Source organism: Scyliorhinus torazame, chromosome 12, assembly GCF_047496885.1.
Source record: "Scyliorhinus torazame isolate Kashiwa2021f chromosome 12, sScyTor2.1, whole genome shotgun sequence".
Classification (NCBI taxonomy): Eukaryota; Metazoa; Chordata; class Chondrichthyes; order Carcharhiniformes; family Scyliorhinidae; genus Scyliorhinus; species Scyliorhinus torazame.
Window position 1 is genome coordinate 77,389,576 of NC_092718.1, and position 20,956 is coordinate 77,410,531.

Here is a 20,956-nt window from a genome sequence, read left to right on the forward strand (position 1 = left end):
GGTGTTGCTAGCCAGGCTGGGGGCAAGGTCCCGGAGGAGGACTTCCTGGGGAAGACAAGGAGACGTTCATGAGGTGTCTGGTTGGTAGTTGTACAGAGCAGTGACCGGATGGCATGGAGGGCCTCCGGGAGGACTTCTTGCCAGCGGGAGACTGGGAGATTCCTGGATCGTAGGACCAGTAGGACGGTCTTCCAGACCGTTCAGTTCTCCCTCTCTACCTGTCCGTTTCTCTGGGGGTTGTAACTGGTCATCCTGCTTGAGGCGATGCCCCTGTTGAGCAGGAATTGACGCAGTTCGTCGCTCATAAAGGAGGACCCCCTATCACTGTGTATGTACGCGGGGAAATCGAACAGTGCAAAGATGCTATGGAGGGCCTTGATGACGGTGGTTGCGGTCATGTCTGGGCAGGGGATGGCGAATGGGAACCGGGAGTACTCGTCAATCACGTTCAGGAAGTACGTGTTGCGGTCGGTGGAGGGGAGGGGGCCTTTGAAGTCCATGCTGAGGCATTCAAAGGGACGGGAAGCCTTTGTCAGGTGCGCCCTCTCTGGCCGGTAGAAGTGCGGTTTGCGCTCCGCGCAGATTTGGCAGTCCCTGGTGGCTGTCCTGACCTCGTCGATGGAGTAGGGCAGGTTGCGGGTCTTAATGAAGTAGAAAAAACAAGTGACCCCCGGGTGGCAGAGGTCCTCGTGGAGGGCTCGGAGGCGGTCCACTTGTGCAGTGGCACATGTGCCGCTGGACAGGGCATCAGGAGGATCGTTTGGCTTCCCGGGACGATACAAGATCTCGTAGTTGTAGGTGGAGAGTTCTATCCTCCACCGCAAGATCTTGTCGTTTTTTATCTTGCCCTGCTGTGCATTATCAAACATGAAAGCCACCGACCGTTGGTCAGTGAGGAGAGTGAATCTCCTGCTGGCCAGGAAATGCCTCCAATGTCGCACAGCTTCTACTATGGCCTGTGCCTCTTTTTCGACCGAGGAATGGCGAATTCCGGAAGCGTGGAGGGTACGGGAGAAGAAGGCCACGGGTCTGCCCGCTTGGTTGAGGGTGGCCGCCAGAGCTACGTCGGACGCATCGCTCTCGACCTGGAAGGGGATTGACTCGGCGATGGCGCGCATCGTGGCCTTTGCAATGTCTGCTTTGATGCGGCTGAAGGCCTGCTGGGCCTCCGTCGACAAGGGGAAGGTTGTGAACTGGATTAGGGGTCGGGCTTTGCGTAGTTAGGGACCCACTGGGCGTAATAACTGAAAAACCCGATGCAGCGCTTCAGGGCCTTGGGGCAGTGAGGGAGGGGAGACTCCATCAGGGGGCGCATGCGTTCAGGGTCTGGGCCTATAACTCCATTCCGCACTACGTAGCCGAGGATGGCTAGACGGTCGGTGCTAAATACGCATTTATCCTTATTATACGTTAAGTTAAGGATTATCGCGGTCTGGAGAAATTTTCGGAGGTTGGTGTCGTGGTCCTGCTGGTCATGGCCGCAGATGGTGACGTTATCAAGATACGGGAACGTTGCGTGTAAGCCGTACCGGTTAACCATTCGGTCCATCTCTCATTGGAAGACCAAGTTAGTGACACCAAAGGGAACCCTTAAAAGTTGATAGAGCCGCCCATCTGCTTCGAAGGCAGTGTATTTGCGGTCACTAGTACGGAGGGGTAGCTGATGGCAGGCGGACTTGAGATCTACCGTGGAGAAGACCTTGTATTGCGCAATCCTGTTCACCAGGTCGGATATGCAGGGGAGAGGGTACGCATCCAGCTGCGTAAACCTGTTGATGGTCTGACTGTAGTCAATGACCATCCTATGTTTCTCCCCGGTCTTTACCACCACTACTTGAGCTCTCCAGGGACTGTTGCTAGCTTCAATGACCCCTTCCCTCAGTAGCCTTTGGATCTCTGACCTGATGAAGGTCCGGTCCTGGGCACTGTAGCGTCTGCTCCTGGTGGCGACGGGTTTGCAATCCGGGGTGAGGTTCGCAAACAGGGAAGGCGGGTCGACCTTAAGGGTCGCGAGGCCGCAGACAGTAAGGGGGGGTATAGGGCCGCCAAATTTAAAGGTCAGGCTTTGCAAGTTACATTGGAAGTCCAACCCCAGGAGGGTAGCCATGCAGAGGTGCGGCAGGACATAAAGGCGGAACTTGTTGAATTTCCTGCCTTGGACAATGAGGTTTGCTGCGCAGAACCCCTTTATCTCCACCGAGTGTCACCCGGAGGCCCGGGAGATTCTTTGGTTTACAGGGTGGGTAACAAGTGAACAGCGCCTTACCGTGTCGGGGTGTATAAAGCTCTCCGTGCTCCCAGAGTCAATCAGGCAGTATGTCTCATGGCCGTTGATGAAGACCGTCGTTGTAGCTGTCGCGAGTGTCCGAGGTCGATTTTGGTCCAGAGTCACCGAGGCCAGATGAAGTAGTTGCGGGTTTTGATCGTGCAGCGTATAGTCGGCCGTGCTGGGGCCTGGGGCCCCATCCAAGATGGCGTCTCCCATGGGTCGCACATGGTGGTCGGGGATGGACAAAATGGCGGCGGGGATGGACAAAATGGCGGTGCCCATCCGTCCAGCGTGGTGTCCAAGGGGCAAGATGGCCGCACCCGTGGGTCGCACGTTGGCCTAGGATAGGGGGGTGGCAGTGAGTGCTGGCCGCCTGGGGCCCGAAGGGAAGGTTGCCGCGGCGGTACGGAGTTGCTGGAGACCGCGGCCACGGCTAGTGCCTGGCAGACCCCCACAAAATGGCCCTTCTTGCCGCACACTTTGCAGGTGGAGGTGCGGGCTGGGCAGCGCTGGCGGGGGTGCTTCGCCTGCCCGCAGAAGAAACAGCGGGGCCCAACAGAGTTAGTGGGCCGTCTTACAGCGCAGGCCTGCGGAGACACGGGGAAGGTCTGTGGGGCTGCCGCTGCGGGATGCCACACAGCCCAGGGGGTGGCCGCGCGGTCAGGCACATAGGACTGCGCGTTTCTGGAGGCAACGTCCATGGACCCTGCCAGGGCCCGTGCCTCTCTAAGTCCCAGGGTGTCCTTTTCTAAGATTCTTTGGCGGATCTCTGAGGAGCTCATACCTGCTACGAAGGCATCCCGGATTAGGAATTCTGTGTGCTCGCTGCCCGAAACTTGTGGGCAGCCACAGTTTCTGCCCAGCACCAGTAGCGCACGGTAGAACTCCTCCAACGATTCCCCGGGGCTTTGCCGTCTAGTTGCAAGCACGTGACATGCGCAGACCTGATTTACAGGGCGGATATAATGTCCTTTTCACAGTTCGATCGCAGCATCAAAGTCCTCCGCCTCCTTGTTGAGGGTGTAGATTCCAGGGCTTACCCTTGAGTGCAGGAGATGCAGTTTCTGTTTTCCTGAGGGGGTGCCTCCGGCCGTCTCCAGGTAGCCTTTAAAGCACGCCGGCCAGTGCTTAAATATCGCAGCCGAGTTCTCCGCATGGGGGCTGAGTTGTAGACACTCCGGCTTGATTCGGAGATCCATTCTTTCAGCTTAAGTGTAGTCTATTAAATTGATGCACGATCAATTACAATCAAAGACGAGATAGTAACATAACTGAAGGCTTTAATAGACTAGAACTGTTCCCCAGCAGCTTCGGTACAGAATAAGGGCTGCTGTGACGGCACCGGTTCTTATACCCCACCTCTCAGGGCGGAGCTACATACCAAACAGCCAATGGTAAACTCCTAGGATTAACCATTGGTCTTCAGCCTCTCGGGTACTGCAATACCTGATGATACCACACCCGGGTTCTCCCAGCAGCCACATTCTGTAACTGTGCTGCTGGGGAACAAGTCTGCGTAATAAAGCCATCGTTTGACTCCTTCTCATCTCGTCTCGTGAGTGATTGATTGCGCTACAATTTATTACGCAGACTTTAAAGAACAGGGAGCTCCGAATCATTCCGGAGAGTCTGCGAATCAGCCCCCACGCGGCAAACTCAGCGGCCACTTTTAAACACTGGTTAGCGACTTTTCATGGATACCTCCGAACAGCCCCCGGCGTACCTACAGAAGACCAGAAAATGCAGATCCTGCATTCCAGGGTGAGCCCGGAAATCTACACTCTCATAGAGGACGCGGACGATTTCCAGGCGGCGCTCGCCATGCTGATAGGAATCTACGTTCGGTCGTCAACCAGGTCTACGCACGCCACCAGCTCGCGACGAGACGGCAAATCCCCGGGAAATCGCTGGACGAATTCTACAGTGCACTGTTGAGACTGGGGAGAAACTGCAACTGCCCATCGATTTCGATTAGTGAACACACGGAGCTACTGGTTCGAGATGCGTTCATGGCAGGTATGCTTTTTGCCCCAAATTCGCCAGCGATTACTGGAAAGAGACTCACTATGCCTCAAAGCGGCACGGGCCCTCGCGTCCTCGTTTGATGTGGCGTCACAGAACGCCCGTGCCTACGCCCCCGACCACGCGGGAGCCCCTTGGGCACCGTGGACTCCCGACCCTACCGAACCCCCCGTTTCCCCGCAGGCCTGCACTGCCAGAGCGCCAGATCACCCGGTTGGGCCCCGCTGCTATTTTTGTGGGCAATTGAAACACCCCCGACTACGCTGCCCGGCCCGCTCAGCCCTCTGTAAAGGGTGCGGCAAAAAGGGGCACTTTGTAGCAGTGTGCCAGGCCCGGGGGGTCGCCGCAATCTCCGGGGGAGAACCAGGACCCCAACCTGAACCCTCCCAACGATCCATGTGCGGCCACCGGGCGCCGCCATCTTGGGTCCCAGACTCCATGCAGGAAGGATGGGCGCCGCCATTTTGTGCTCCTCCGGCCACGTGCGATCAATGGGCGGCGTCATCTTGTCCACCCACGACCGTGTGCGACCCATGGACGCCGCCATCTTGGCTGACGGCTAAGGACCCCGGGATGGACGGCTCCACAGGTCCTGAGGAAAACGCCCAAATGCAGCAACTGCGACTGGCTTTGGTGACCCTGGACCAGTCGCGGCCCCGAACGCTCCAAATGGCAACAACGACGGTACTCATAAACGGGTACGAGATGGCATGCCTGATCGACTCTGGGAGCACGGAGAGTTTTATACATCCTGATACGGTAAGACGCTGTTCCCTTCCGATCCACCCGAGTAATCAAAAAAAATTTCTGGCGGCTGGGTCCCATTCTGTAGAGATCAAAGGGTTCTGCATCGCGAACCTCACGGTGCAGGGGAGGGAGTTCAAGAACTACCGGCTTTACGTCCTCCCCCACCTCTGCGCTGCCACGCTCCTGGGGTTGGATTTTCAGTGCAACCTCCAGAGTTTAACGTTTAAATTCGCCAGCCCTATACCTCCACTCACTATCTGCAGCCTCGCGACCCTCAAGGTCGACCCGCCTTCCCTGTTTGCGAACCTCACCCCGGATTGCAAACCAGTCGCCACTAGGAGCAGACGGTACAGCGCCCAGGACCAAACCTTTATCCGGTCAGAAGTCCAGCGGCTGCTGAGGGAAGGCATAATCCAGGCCAGCAATAGTCCGCGGAGAGCCCAGGTGGTAGTTGTAAAGACCGGGGAGAAGCAGAGGATGGTCATAGACTATAGTCAAACCATCAGTAGGTACACGCTGCTGGATGCGTACCCTCTCCCCCGCATATCCGACACAGTCAATCGGATTGCACAGTACAAGGTCTTTTCCACAGTGGACCTTAAGTCCGCCTATCACCAGCTCCCCATCCGCCCGAGCGACCGCAAATACACTGCTTTCGAAGCAGATGGGCAGCTCTATCACTTTTTAAGGGTTCCATTCGGCGTCACTAACGGGGTCTCGGTCTTCCAACGAGAGATGGACCGAGTGGTTGACCACTACGGTTAGCGGGCCACGTTTCTGTACCTCGATAACGTCACCATCTGCGGCCACGACCAGCAGGACCATGACGCCAACCTCCGCAAATTCCTCCAGACCGCAAACGCCCTGAATCTCACATGCAACAAGGAGAAATGCGTGTTTAGCACCGACCGTCCAGCCATCCTCGGCTACGTAGTGGGAAATGGAGTTATAGGCCCAGACCCTGAACGCATGCGCCCCCTCATGAAGTTCCCCCTCCCTCACTGCTCCAAGGCACCTGAAATGCTGCCTGGGCTTTTTCTCTTATTACGCCCAGTGGGTCCCCAACTACGCGGACAAGGCCTGTCCGCTAATTCAGTCCACGGTCTTTCCCCTGTCGACAGAGGCCCGCCAGGCCTTCAGCCGCATCAAATCGGATATCGCAAAGGCCACGATGCACGCGATCAACGAGTCCCTCCCCTTCCAAGTCGAGAGCGACATGTCGGACGTAGCTCTGGCCGCCACCCTCAACCAAGCGGGCAGACCTGTGGCTTTTTTTTCACGCACCCTCCACGCTTCAGAAATTCGCCACTCCTCAGTGGAAAAGGAGGCCCAGGCCATAGTGGAAGCTGTGCGACATTGGAGGCATTACCTGGCCGGTAGGAGATTCACTCTCCTCACTGACCAACGGTCGGTTGCCTTCATGTTTGATAATGCACAGCGGGGCAAGATCAAGAACGACAAGATCTTGTGGTGGAGAATTGAACTCTCCACCTACAACTATGAAATCTTGTATCGCCCCGGAAAGCTGAACAAGCCTTCCGATGCCCTATCCCGCGGCACATGTGCCAACGCACAAGTGGACCGTCTCCGTACCCTCCACGAGGACCTCTGCCACCCGGGGTCACTCGGTTCTACCACTTCGTAAAGACCTGCAACCTGCCCTACTCCATCGAGGAGGTCAGGACAGCCACCAGGAATTGCCAAATCTGCGCGGAGTGCAAACCGCACTTCTACCGGCCAGAGAGGGCGCACCTGATAAAGGCTTCCCGTCCCTTTGAACGCCTCAGCATGGACTTCAAAGGCCCTCTCCCCTCCACCGACCGCAACACATACTTCCTGAACGTGATTGACGAATACTCTCGGTTCCGTTTCGCTATCCCCTGCCCCACCATGACCGCAGCCACGGTCAGTAGAGCCCTCGGCACCACCTTTACACTGTTTGGTTTCCCCGCCTACATACATAGCAAGAGGTCTTACAACACCAGGTTAAAGTCCAACAGGTTTGTTTCGATGTCACTAGCTTTCGGAGCGCTACTCCTTCCTCAGGTGAATGAAGAGGTATGTTCCAGAAACAAATAGATAGACAAATTCAAAGATGCCAGACAATGCTTGGAATGCGAGCATTAGCAGGTGATTAAATCTTTACAGATCCAGAGATGGGGTAACCCCAGGTTAAAGAGGTGTGAATTGTGTCAAGCCAGGACAGTTGGTAGGATTTCGCAGGCCAGATGGTGGGGGATGAATGTAATGTGACATGAAACCAAGGTCCCGGTTGAGGCCGCACTCATGTGTGCGGAACTTGCCTATAAGTTTCTGCTCGGCGATACTGCTTTGCCGCGCCTCTTGAAGGCCGCCTTGGAGAACGCTTACCCGGAGATCAGAGGCTGAATGCCCTTGACTGCTGAGTGTTCCCCGACTGGAAGGGAACATTCCTGCCTGGTGATAGTTGCGCAATGTCCGTTCATTCGTTGTCGCAGCGTCTGCATGGTCTCGCCAATATACCACGCTTCGGGACATCCTTTCCTGCAGCGTATGAGGTACACAACGTTGACCGAGTCCACTACCCCCGCCGGGTTCTTTTTTAACAAGGGGTAAATGTGGTGGTATGTATTAGGGGTATTACGGTACCCTGTGATGCCGAGAGGCTATTGGTGGATTGACGCTAGGTCCCGATTGGATCAGCCGCCTACTGGCTCCACCCAGTAAGGCGGAGTATTGCAGCCCGGGTTCTCCCAGCAGCCGCATTCTGTAACTGTGCTGCTGGGGAACAAGTCTGCGTAATAAAGCCATCATTTGACTCCTTCTCATCTCGTCTCACACACACTCTCTCGCACACTCACTCTCAGACACACACTCTTTCACACACACACACACTCTCTCACAGACACACTCTCACACACACACTCACAATCTCACACACACACTCTCTCACACACACGCTCTCTCACACACACACACACTCTCACAGACACACTCACACACACACACTCTCTCACACACACACACACACACTCTCTCACAGACACACTCTCACACACACACTCACAATCTCTCACACACACACTCTCTCACACACACTCACAATCTCTCACACACACACTCTCTCACACACACGCTCTCTCACACACACACACACTCTCACAGACACACTCACACACACACACTCTCTCACAGACACACTCTCACACACACACTCACAATCTCTCACACACACACTCTCTCACACACACTGTCTCTCACACACACACACACTCTCACAGACACACTCACACACACACACACAATCTCTCACACACACACTCTCACACACACTCTCTCACAAACACACCCTCTCTCACACACAGTCTCTCTCTCACACACACTCTCTCTCACACACACTCTCTCACACACACCCTCTCTCACACACACTGTCTCTCTCACACACCCTCTCTCACAAACACACCCTCTCTCACACACACTGTCTCTCTCACACACTCTCTCACACACTCTCTCTCTCACACACACTCTCTCACACCCACTGTCTCTCTCACACACTCTCTCACACACACACACTCTCTCACACACACACACACACACTCTCTCACAGACACACTCTCACACACACACTCACAATCTCTCACACACACACTCTCTCACACACACTGTCTCTCACACACACACACACTCTCACAGACACACTCACACACACACACACAATCTCTCACACACACACTCTCACACACACTCTCTCACATGCACATACTCTCTCCCACGCACACACTCTCTCAGATGCACACACTCTCTCACAAACACACCCTCTCTCACACACAGTCTCTCTCTCACACACACTCTCTCTCACACACACTCTCTCACACACACCCTCTCTCACACACACTGTCTCTCTCACACACCCTCTCTCACAAACACACCCTCTCTCACACACACTGTCTCTCTCACACACTCTCTCACACACTCTCTCTCTCACACACACTCTCTCACACCCACTGTCTCTCTCACACACTCTCTCACAAACACACCCTCTCTCACACACAGTCTCTCTCTCACACACACAGTCTCTCTCTCACACTCTCTCAAACACACTCTCTCTCACACACACTCTCTCGCAGATGCACACACTCTCTCACACCCACTCTCACGCTCTCCCACACTCTCTCTCTCGCACACACACTCTCACACGCGCACACTCTCTCTCGCATACACTCTCAGATGCACACTCTCTCTCACACACACACTCTCAGACACACACACACACACTTACACGCACACACTCTCTTTCACATGCACGCACTCTCTCTTACACACACGCTGACTCTCACTGGGGTACAGGTTCCACACACACTGGGCTGGATTCTCCGATTTTGAGACTAAATGCTGATGCCGGCGTAGAAACAGTGGTGTTTTACGACAGAAAAAATGGCGCAACAGCTGAACTGATTCAGCTACTTTAAATGGGTTAGCATCATCACCACGTGGAACGCAATGAATTCCATGGAATAGGGTGCTGGATTGGGCGGGTCCGTTATTGATGCACAAGAAGCTCACACACCGCAGCTGCACTTAAACAATCCTTCGCCCCAGTCAGCAAGATGGCTGGAAGGAGAGCATCGCCACGGCTCAGGGACGCTGAGCTGGACACCCTCCTGGGTGCCGTGGAGACAAGGATGACCCTATACCCTGGCCCAGGAGGATGGCCACCAGGCCCCGCCATTCGCCGTACCTGGGCGCAGGTGGCAGAGTCAACGCTGTGGGCAAAGTCGTCCGGACTGACATCCAGTGCCGGAAGAAACTCCATGACCTCCGCAGGGCAGCTAGGGTGAGTCGGCTGCTCCATGCCCCTGGCACTAACCCCACCCCCCACACACCCGTAACCCGGCCCCTCCCCCCACCACCGGTGGATGGCCGAACCCCCACCCTGCCGCACATGCCAACACCTATGCCAGCTGCCATGGCCAGGTACCCTGGCCATCTACCCAACCCCTGGGCTGCATGTGGCGGACCGTCTAACGGTGTCGTTGTATGTGTTCCTCCCCACCCGCAGGAGAAGGCCGCGCACAACCGCCGGAGTTGGAGAAGACCAGAGGGGGAACACCAGAACTGCAGCCCCTCACCGCGCCCTAGCAGAGGGCACTGGACATAGCCGGTGGCTCAGAGGAAAGAGATGTCGATGTGGAGTGCCATCACGTGCGAGGAAGTGAGAACCTGCTTAGTTGTGGATCCCCATGCCACAGGTGTGGACAACACCGCCCTACCCACCCCACCCCCCTCACCCCACCCCCCTGAACCCTCAACTCCCTGTCCACACCCACCTCAACCCCCGCAACCCACAACCCCCTCATCCCTCGCCCGCCTCAACCCGCACCCCCCTCACCCCTCTCAGCACACCACCCCCCTCACATCACACCCTCCTCAGCCCACACCCCCTTCACCCCTCACCCCCTCAACCGGCCCCCGCCCTCACACCCTTCCAGCCCACTGTCTAATCATACATGTCATCTTGTGTCTTACAGGACCTGCCGAAGATGCGGCTGGTCCATCCGAATTCCCTCGCCCCAGCCAGTGCCAGAGCCGGTGCCCCCAGATGGCAGAGCACTGATGGGGTAGCAGCCTGGAAAACAGCCCTCTGTCCGAGACTCAGGACACACCGGAGTTCGGGTCGGAATAGGACACGGACATTGCGACACAGCGGTCTCCAACACCCTCCATCATCCCAGAGACTATCACCTCGGTTGGACACATTAGTGAAGAGGCTCCTGGGACACTTTCTGGTGAGCACCACACTTCACATCCGGTACAGCAGATGGAGGTAGGAGCAGCCGAGGGGCTGGACGGTTCGACGGCAGGCCAGCCCCAGGAACCAGCTGCCGTCCAGATGGATCCCGGGCTCCTAGAACATCCAGTCCCAGCCACAGTGCAGGTGCAGTCAGAGATCCATGGACCACAAGGGGGGATGACGGCAGGCATTCAGCACCTGCAGGCGCAAGTTAAGGAGTTCATCCGCGTGTGGGAGCAGGGGGTAGTGCTGGTCATTTGTACCACCCAGACCTTCACCGCAGTGGAGGCATTGTGACGGTTTCAGCTATGGATCAGCATGTCCAAGGCCTGGGGCATTCTGTGCAGGTGGGGGCCGAGGCCCAGACAGGGCTAACCTCTCACAGGCAGCCATGTGCCAGAGCCACCTGGACATTGCAGCGGCGCTCCTCAGAGTGGCCCAGTCACAGCAGGCCATGGCTGAGAACGTCGGTGGCATTGCCCAGGTCTTGACGGTCACCGGAAACGTGTGTCCTCCACCATACCCCCCGCGGTGCCTGGTGTGCCATCATCTGCAGATGTGTCACATTGTCTCTCTGTTCATTGGGAGTCTCTGACAGCATGCCCGGTCCGGCAAGTCCTCGAATGACAGGCGGTGCCGGTACACACGAGGCCTCATGCGCTGCCTCCTTGGCATCACCTCCTCCTCGGCCTGTTGAGCGGCTGGCCCTCCAGCTTGGGTGACCACCACCTGCCCCTCTGCAGCCCGGTCCTCTGCAGCCCGGTCCTCTGCAGCCCGGTCCTCTGCAGCCCGGTCCTCTGCAGCCCGGTCCTCTGCAGCCCGGTCCTCTGCAACCCGGTCCGCTGCTGCAGTTTCCCCCTCCTCTCTGAGTGTCCCTCGCTCACGCGGCCGCGGGGCACCTCGCAGAGCTGCGACCATCGCCATGTCGGCCAGCATTGCTGGTTGAATGCCAGATGCCATTGTCTGTAGGGAGGCCAATATGTTAGCAAGGTGCATACTCCCATGCCCAACCGGATTTGATGATCTACATGGTCGGTTGGCACCGCGGGCTCTACCCATGCATGTCCTCCCCCAACTCCGCACCCGTCGGTATCTGGCACTGTCGGTGCCCATGGTCTTGGCGGCCATTCCTGCTGCCTATGTGTACGGTTGGCTGGTATTGCCCTCATTGCAGCTGCCATAGGTGTGGCCCTGGGTGGCCGGCCGGTGGGTGGCAGCCATTTGGGTGGGGTGTTTGCGGGTGGGGGGGGACGGCACAGTGTGGCAGGGAGGGTGGAGGGGTGGGCGCACCCATGCGGCCGGTGTCACAGAGTAGAACCAGGCGCCGAGGTGGCTGGTCAGTGGGTGCGACGCAAGATGGCCGACTTAACGGCATTCAGTGCCTGTGCTCGGCCTGTTCCCCCCCCTCCCCCGGCCCTGGCAGGGGGCCCCCCATCCCAGCCAGCAAGGCTGGTGTCCGGGCCGGCAGCACGCAGTCCCTCCTCTCTCGCGCTCAACAGCCGCGACGCCAGGTTCACTATTTCTGAGAGCACAAGTGAACCACGCCGTGGGAACTCGGCCCATCGGAGGCGGTGAATCTCGGAGACCCCGGAGAATAGGGTGTCAGGCCCGCTAATGATATGCGTGCTGTACTTTAGCCTCGCGCCGTGAGCAATGCATTTACGCCATTTTCGGGTTGCCGGAGCATCCCGCCCGGTCTGACATCAAACCAGCGCCGACCGCGTTTTGGCATCGGAAGATATTCGCCGCCCAATCGCGCAAGCGGAGAACCCAGCCCACTCTCTCTGTCACACACACACACATTTACACACACATGGGGAAAATACTGAAACTGATCTCACCCGAAGTGCCGACAGGGACATTTCTGGAATGTCATCTCCTCCGTCCGCTTTAAGCTCTTTCAGCTTTTCAATAAACTTGTCAGGATCTCTGGTCTTGAATACGGGACCAAAATCTGTGTAAATATTTAAATATCTCCATGAGAATCAACAACGGAGTGAGGCAGTGTAATCCAGACAGTGATATCCAAAAAACGAAATAGCTTCAGAGACAGTTAACGCTGTTCTGCCATAGATTCCCTGTTCATACAGCAAAATGGACAACAACGGGGCATCCCGTTAGCTAGTCCCTAATCCAGGCAACAATCCAGGCACTGTCAGAGGGTCAGTACTGAGGGAGTGCTGCTCTGTCAGAGGGTCAGTACTGAGGGAGTGCTGCATGTCAGAGGGTCAGTACTGAGGGAGTGCTGCACTGTCAGAGGGTCAGTACTGAGGGAGTGCTGCACTGTCAGAGGGTCAGTACTGAGTGAGTGCTGCACTGTCAGAGGGTCAGTACCGAGGGAGTGCTGCACTGTAAGAGGGTCAGAATTGAGAGAATGCTGCACTGTTCGAGGTTCAGTACTGAGGGAGTGCCACACTGTCGAAGGGTCAGTACTGAGGGAATGCTGCACTGTCCGAGGGTCAGTACTGAGGGCATGCTGCACTGTCAGAGGGTCAGGATCGAGGGAGTGCTGCACTGTCAGAGGGTCAGAATTGAGCGAGTGCTGCACTGTTAGAGGTTCAGTACTGAGGGAGTGCTGCACTGTCAGAGGGTCAGTACTGAGGGAGTGCTGCACTGTCAGAGAGTCAGTACTGAGGGAGTGCTGCACTGTGAGAGGGACAGTACTGAGGGAGTGCTGCATTGTCAGATGGTCAATACTGAGGGAGTGCTGCATGTCAGAGGGTCAGTACTGAGGGAGTGCTGCACTGTCAGAGGGTCAGTACTTAGGGAGTGCTGCACTGTCAGAGGGTCAGTGCTGAGGGAGCACTGCACTGTCAGAGTGTCAGTACTGAGGGAGTGTTGCAGTGTCAGAGGGTCAGTACTGAGGGAGTGCTGCACTGTCAGAGGGTCAGTGCTGAGAGAGTGCTGCACTGTCAGAGTGTCAGTACTGAGGGAGTGCTGCACAGTCAGAGGGTCAGTACTGAGGGAGTGCTGCACTGTCAGTGAGTCAGTACTGAGGGAGTGCTGCACTGTCAGAGGGTCAGTACTGAGGGATTGCTGCACTGTCAGAGGGTCAGGACTGGCAGAGTGCTGCACTGTCAGAGGGTCAGCACTGAGGGAGTGCTGCACTGTCAGAGGGTCAGTACTGAGGGAGTGCTGCACTGTCAGAGAGTCAGTATTGAGGGAGTGCTGCAATGTCAGAGGGTCAGTACCGAGGGATGGCTGCACTGTCAGAGGGTCAGCACTGAGGGAGTGCTGCACTGTCAGAGGATCAGTACTGAGGGAGTGCTGCACTTTCAGAGGGTCAGCACTGAGGGAGTGCTGCACTGTCAGAGTGTCAGTACTGAGGGAGTGCTGCACTGTCAGAGGGTCAGTACTGAGAGAGTGCTGCACTGTCAGAGTGTCAGTACTGAGGGGGTGCTGCACTGTCAGAGTGTCAGTACTGAGGGAGTGCTGCACTGTCAGAGGGTCAGCACTGAGGGAGTGCTGCACTGTCAGAGGGTCAGTACTGAGGGAGTGCTGCACTGTCAGAGAGTCAGTATTGAGGGAGTGCTGCAATGTCAGAGGGTCAGTACCGAGGGATGGCTGCACTGTCAGAGGGTCTGTACTGAGGGAGTGCTGCACTGTCAGAGAGTCAGTATTGAGGGAGTGCTGCACTTTCAGAGGGTCAGTACCGAGGGAGGGCTGCACTGTCAGAGGGTCAGTACTGAGGGAGTGCTGCACTGTCAGTGAGTCAGTACTGAGGGAGTGCTGCACTGTCAGAGGGTCAGTACTGAGGGAGTGCTGCACTGTCAGAGGGTCAGTACTGGCAGAGTGCTGCACTGTCAGAGGTCAGCACTGAGGGAGTGCTGCACTGTCAGAGGGTCAGTACTGAGGGAGTGCTGCACTGTCAGAGAGTCAGTATTAAGGGAGTGCTGCAATGTCAGAGGGTCAGTACCGAGGGAGGGCTGCACTGTCAGAGGGTCAGCACTGAGGGAGTGCTGCACTGTCAGAGGGTCAGTACTGAGGGAGTGCTGCATGTCAGAGGGTCAGTACTGAGGGAGTGCTGCACTGTCAGAGGGTCAGTACTGAGGGAGTGCTGCACTGTCAGAGAGTCAGTACTGAGGGAGTGCTGCACTGTGAGAGGGACAGTACTGAGGGAGTGCTGCACTGTCAGATGGTCAGTACTGAGAGAGTGCTGCATGTCAGAGGGTCAGTACTGAGGGAGTGCTGCACTGTCAGAGGGTCAGTACTGAGGGAGTGCTGCACTGTCAGAGGGTCAGTGCTGAGGGAGCACTGCACTGTCAGAGTGTCAGTACTGAGGGAGTGTTGCAGTGTCAGAGGGTCAGTACTGAGGGAGTGCTGCACTGTCAGAGGGTCAGTGCTGAGAGAGTGCTGCACTGTCAGAGTATCAGTACTGAGAGAGTACTGCACAGTCAGAGTGTCAGTACTGAGGGAGTGCTGCACAGTCAGAGTGTCAGTACTGTGGGAGTGCTGCACTGTCAGAGGGTCAGTACTGAGGGAGTGCTGCACTGTCAGAGGGTCAGTACTGAGGGAGAGCTGCACTGTCAGAGTGTCAGTACTTAGGGAGAGCTGCACTGTCAGAGTGTCAGTACTGAGGGAGTGCTGCACTGTCAGAGGGTCAGTGCTGAGAGAGTGCTGCACTGTCAGAGTGTCAGTACTGAGGGAGTGCTGCACTGTCAGAGGGTCAGCACTGAGGGAGTGCTGCACTGTCAGAGAGTCAGTATTGAGGGAGTGCTGCAATATCAGAGGGTCAGTAACGAGGGAGGGCTGCACTGTCAGAGGGTCAGCACTGAGGGAGTGCTGCACTGTCAGAGTATCAGTACTGAGAGAGTACTGCACAGTCAGAGTGTCAGTACTGAGGGAGTGCTGCACAGTCAGAGTGTCAGTACTGTGGGAGTGCTGCACTGTCAGAGGGTCAGTACTGAGGGAGTGCTGCACTGTCAGAGGGTCAGTACTGAGGGAGAGCTGCACTGTCAGAGTGTCAGTACTTAGGGAGAGCTGCACTGTCAGAGTGTCAGTACTGAGGGAGTGCTGCACTGTCAGAGGGTCAGTGCTGAGAGAGTGCTGCACTGTCAGAGTGTCAGTACTGAGGGAGTGCTGCACTGTCAGAGGGTCAGCACTGAGGGAGTGCTGCACTGTCAGAGAGTCAGTATTGAGGGAGTGCTGCAATATCAGAGGGTCAGTAACGAGGGAGGGCTGCACTGTCAGAGGGTCAGCACTGAGGGAGTGCTGCACTGTCAGAGGGTCAGTACTGAGGGAGTGCTGCACTTTCAGAGGGTCAGCACTGAGGGAGTGCTGCACTGTCAGAGTGTCAGTACTGAGGGAGTGCTGCACTGTCAGAGGGTCAGTACTGAGATAGTGCTGCACTGTCAGAGTGTCAGTACTGAGGGGGTGCTGCACTGTCAGAGTGTCAGTACTGAGGGAGTGCTGCACTGTCAGAGGGTCAGTACTGGCGGAGTGCTGCACTGTCAGAGGGTCTGTACTGAGGAAGTGCTGCACTGTCAGAGAGTCAGTATTGAGGGAGTGCTGCACTTTCAGAGGGTCAGTACCGAGGGAGGGTTGCACTGTCAGAGTGTCAGTACTGAGGGAGTGCTGCACTGTCAGTGAGTCAGTACTGAGGGAGTGCTGCACTGTCAGAGGGTCAGTACTGAGGGAGTGCTGCACTGTCAGAGGGTCAGTACTGGCAGAGTGCTGCACTGTCAGAGGGTCAGCACTGAGGGAGTGCTGCACTGTCAGAGGGTCAGTACTGAGGGAGTGCTGCACTGTCAGAGAGTCAGTATTGAGGGAGTGCTGCAATGTCAGAAGGTCAGTACCGAGGGAGGGCTGCACTGTCAGAGGGTCAGCACTGAGGGAGTGCTGCACTGTCAGAGGGTCAGTACTGAGGGAGTGCTGCACTTTCAGAGGGTCAGCACTGAGGGAGTGCTGCACTGTCAGAGTGTCAGTACTGAGGCAGTGCTGCACTGTCAGAGGGTCAGTACTGAGGGGGTGCTGCACTGTCAGAGTGTCAGTACTGAGGGAGTGCTGCACTGTCAGAGGGTCAGTACTGGCGGAGTGCTGCACTGTCAGAGGGTCTGTACTGAGGGAGTGCTGCACAGTCAGAGTGTCAGTACTGAGGGAGTGCTGCATGTCAGAGGGTCAGTACTGAGGGAGTGCTGCACTGTCAGAGGGTCAGTACTGAGGGAGAGCTGCACTGTCAGAGTGTCAGTACTTAGGGAGAGCTGCACTGTCAGAGTGTCAGTACTGAGGGAGTGCTGCACTGTCAGAGGGTCAGTGCTGAGAGAGTGCTGCACTGTCAGAGTGTCAGTACTGAGGGAGTGCTGCACAGTCAGAGGGTCAGTACTGAGGGAGTGCTGCACTGTCAGTGAGTCAGTACTGAGGGAGTGTTCCACTGTCAGAGGGTCAGTACTGAGGGAGTGATGCACTGTCAGAGGGTCAGTACTGGCAGAGTGCTGCACTGTCAGAGGGTCAGCACTGAGGGAGTGCTGCACTGTCAGAGGGTCAGTACTGAGGGAGTGCTGCACTGTCAGAGAGTCAGTATTGAGGGAGTGCTGCAATATCAGAGGGTCAGTACCGAGGGAGGGCTGCACTGTCAGAGGGTCAGCACTGAGGGAGTGCTGCACTGTCAGAGGGTCAGTACTGAGGGAGTGCTGCACTTTCAGAGGGTCAGCACTGAGGGAGTGCTGCACTGTCAGAGTGTCAGTACTGACGGAGTGCTGCACTGTCTGAGGGTCAGTACTGAGAGAGTGCTGCACTGTCAGAGTGTCAGTACTGAGGGGGTGCTGCACTGTCAGAGTGTCAGTACTGAGGGAGTGCTGCACTGTCAGAGGGTCAGTACTGGCGGAGTGCTGCACTGTCAGAGGGTCTGTACTGAGGGAGTGCTGCACTGTCAGAGAGTCAGTATTGAGGGAGTGCTGCAATGTCAGAGGGTCAGTACCGAGGGAGTGCTGCACTGTCAGAGGGTCAGTACTGAGAGAGTGCTGCACTGTCAGAGTGTCAGTACTGAGGGGGTGCTGCACTGTCAGAGTGTCAGTACTGAGGGAGTGCTGCACTGTCAGAGGGTCAGTACTGGCGGAGTGCTGCACTGTCAGAGGGTCTGTACTGAGGGAGTGCTGCACTGCCAGAGAGTCAGTATTGAGGGAGTGCTGCACTTTCAGAGGGTCAGTACCGAGGGAGGGTTGCACTGTCAGAGGGTCAGTACTGAGGGAGTGCTGCACTGTCAGTGAGTCAGTACTGAGGGAGTGCTGCACTGTCAGAGGGTCAGTACTGAGGGAGTGCTGCACTGTCAGAGGGTCAGTACTGGCAGAGTGCTGCACTGTCAGAGGGTCAGCACTGAGGGAGTGCTGCACTGTCAGAGGGTCAGTACTGAGGGAGTGCTGCACTGTCAGTCAGTATTGAGGGAGTGCTGCAATGTCAGAGGGTCAGTACCGAGGGAGGGCTGCACTGTCAGAGGGTCAGCACTGAGGGAGTGCTGCACTGTCAGAGGGTCAGTACTGAGGGAGTGCTGCACTTTCAGAGGGTCAGCACTGAGGGAGTGCTGCACTGTCAGAGTGTCAGTACTGAGGCAGTGCTGCACTGTCAGAGGGTCAGTACTGAGAGAGTGCTGCACTGCCAGAGTGTCAGTTCTGAGAGGGTGCTGCACTGTCAGAGTGTCAGTACTGAGGGAGTGCTGCACTGTCAGAGGGTCAGTACTGAGGGAGTGCTGCACTGTGAGAGGGACAGTACTGAGGGAGTGCTGCACTGTCAGATGGTCAGTACTGAGAGAGTGCTGCATGTCAGAGGGTCAGTACTGAGGGAGTGCTGCACTGTCAGAGGGTCAGTACTGAGGGAGTGCTGCACTGTCAGAGGGTCAGTGCTGAGGGAGCACTGCACTGTCAGAGTGTCAGTACTGAGGGAGTGTTGCAGTGTCAGAGGGTCAGTACTGAGGGAGTGCTGCACTGTCAGAGGGTCAGTGCTGAGAGAGTGCTGCACTGTCAGAGTGTCAGTACTGAGAGAGTACTGCACAGTCAGAGTGTCAGTACTGAGGGAGTGCTGCACTGTCAGAGGGTCAGTACTGAGGGAGTGCTGCACAGTCAGAGTGTCAGTACTGAGGGAGTGCTGCACTGTCAGAGGGTCAGTACTGAGGGAGTGCTGCACTGTCAGAGGGTCAGTACTGAGGGAGAGCTGCACTGTCAGAGTGTCAGTACTGAGACAGTGCTGCACTGTCAGAGGGTCAGTACTGAGAGAGTGCTGCACTGTCAGAGTGTCAGTACTGAGGGGGTGCTGCACTGTCAGAGTGTCAGTACTGAGGGAGTGCAGCACTGTCAGAGGGTCAGTACTGGCGGAGTGCTGCACTGTCAGAGGGTCTGTACTGAGGGAGTGCTGCACTGTGAGAGGGACAGTACTGAGGGAGTGCTGCACTGTCAGATGGTCAGTACTGAGAGAGTGCTGCATGTCAGAGGGTCAGTACTGAGGGAGTGCTGCACTGTCAGAGGGTCAGTACTGAGGGAGTGCTGCACTGTCAGAGTGTCAGTACTGAGGGAGTGTTGCTGTGTCAGAGGGTCAGTACTGAGGGAGTGCTGCACTGTCAGAGGGTCAGTGCTGAGAGAGTGCTGCACTGTCAGAGTGTCAGTACTGAGAGAGTACTGCACAGTCAGAGTGTCAGTACTGAGGGAGTGCTGCACAGTCAGAGTGTCAGTACTGAGGGAGTGCTGCACTGTCAGAGGGTCAGTACTGAGGGAGTGCTGCACTGTCAGAGTGTCAGTACTGAGGGAGTGTTGCACTGTCAGAGTGTCAGTACTTAGGGAGTGCTGCACTGTCAGAGTGTCAGTACTGAGGGAGTGCTGCACTGTCAGAGGGTCAGTGCTGAGAGAGTGCTGCACTGTCAGAGTGTCAGTACTGAGGGAGTGCTGCACAGTCAGAGGGTCAGTACTGAGGGAGTGCTGCACTGTCAGTGAGTCAGTACTGAGGGAGTGTTCCACTGTCAGAGGGTCAGTACTGAGGGAGTGCTGCACTGTCAGAGTGTCAGTACTGGCAGAGTGCTGCACTGTCAGAGGGTCAGCACTGAGGGAGTGCTGCACTGTCAGAGGGTCAGTACTGAGGGAGTGCTGCACTGTCAGAGAGTCAGTATTGAGGGAGTGCTGCAATATCAGAGGGTCAGTACCGAGGGAGGGCTGCACTGTCAGAGGGTCAGCACTGAGGGAGTGCTGCACTGTCAGAGGGTCAGTACTGAGGGAGTGCTGCACTGTCAGATGGTCAGTACTGAGAGAGTGCTGCATGTCAGAGGGTCAGTACTGAGGGAGTGCTGCACTGTCAGAGGGTCAGTACTGAGGGAGTGCTGCACTGTCAGAGTGTCAGTACTGAGGGAGTGTTGCAGTGTCAGAGGGTCAGTACTGAGGGAGTGCTGCACTGTCAGAGGGTCAGTGCTGAGAGAGTGCTGCACTGTCAGAGTGTCAGTACTGAGAGAGTACTGCACAGTCAGAGTGTCAGTACTGAGGGAGTGCTGCACAGTCAGAGTGTCAGTACTGAGGGAGTGCTGCACTGTCAGAGGGTCAGTACTGAGGGAGTGCTGCACTGTCAGAGTGTCAGTACTGAGGGAGTGTTGCACTGTCAGAGTGTCAGTACTTAGGGAGTGCTGCACTGTCAGAGTGTCAGTACTGAGGGAGTGCTGCACTGTCAGAGGGTCAGTGCTGAGAGAGTGCTGCACTGTCAGAGTGTCAGTACTGAGGGAGTGCTGCACAGTCAGAGGGTCAGTACTGAGGGAGTGCTGCACTGTCAGTGAGTCAGTACTGAGGGAGTGTTCCACTGTCAGAGGGTCAGTACTGAGGGAGTGCTGCACTGTCAAAGTGTCAGTACTGGCAGAGTGCTGCACTGTCAGAGGGTCAGCACTGAGGGAGTGCTGCACTGTCAGAGGGTCAGTACTGAGGGAGTGCTGCACTGTCAGAGAGTCAGTATTGAGGGAGTGCTGCAATATCAGAGGGTCAGTACCGAGGGAGGGCTGCACTGTCAGAGGGTCAGCACTGAGGGAGTGCTGCACTGTCAGAGGGTCAGTACTGAGGGAGTGCTGCACTTTCAGAGGGTCAGCACTGAGGGAGTGCTGCACTGTCAGAGGGTCAGTACTGAGAGAGTGCTGCACTGTCAGAGTGTCAGTACTGAGGGGGTGCTGCACTGTCAGAGTGTCAGTACTGAGG

The 20,956-nt window shown here is 56.4% G+C and overlaps 1 protein-coding gene across 1 annotated transcript in view; it reads right to left on the bottom strand.

Moving 5' to 3' along the window:
• Positions 1-20,956, bottom strand: part of LOC140386499 (von Willebrand factor A domain-containing protein 7-like) — a 227,484-nt gene that overhangs the window by 166,653 nt on the left and 39,875 nt on the right. The window contains exon 8 of the mRNA XM_072468889.1: positions 12,650-12,762. Coding sequence (XP_072324990.1) covers positions 12,650-12,762 — 113 coding nt within the window. The remainder of the gene's footprint in view (positions 1-12,649; positions 12,763-20,956) is intronic.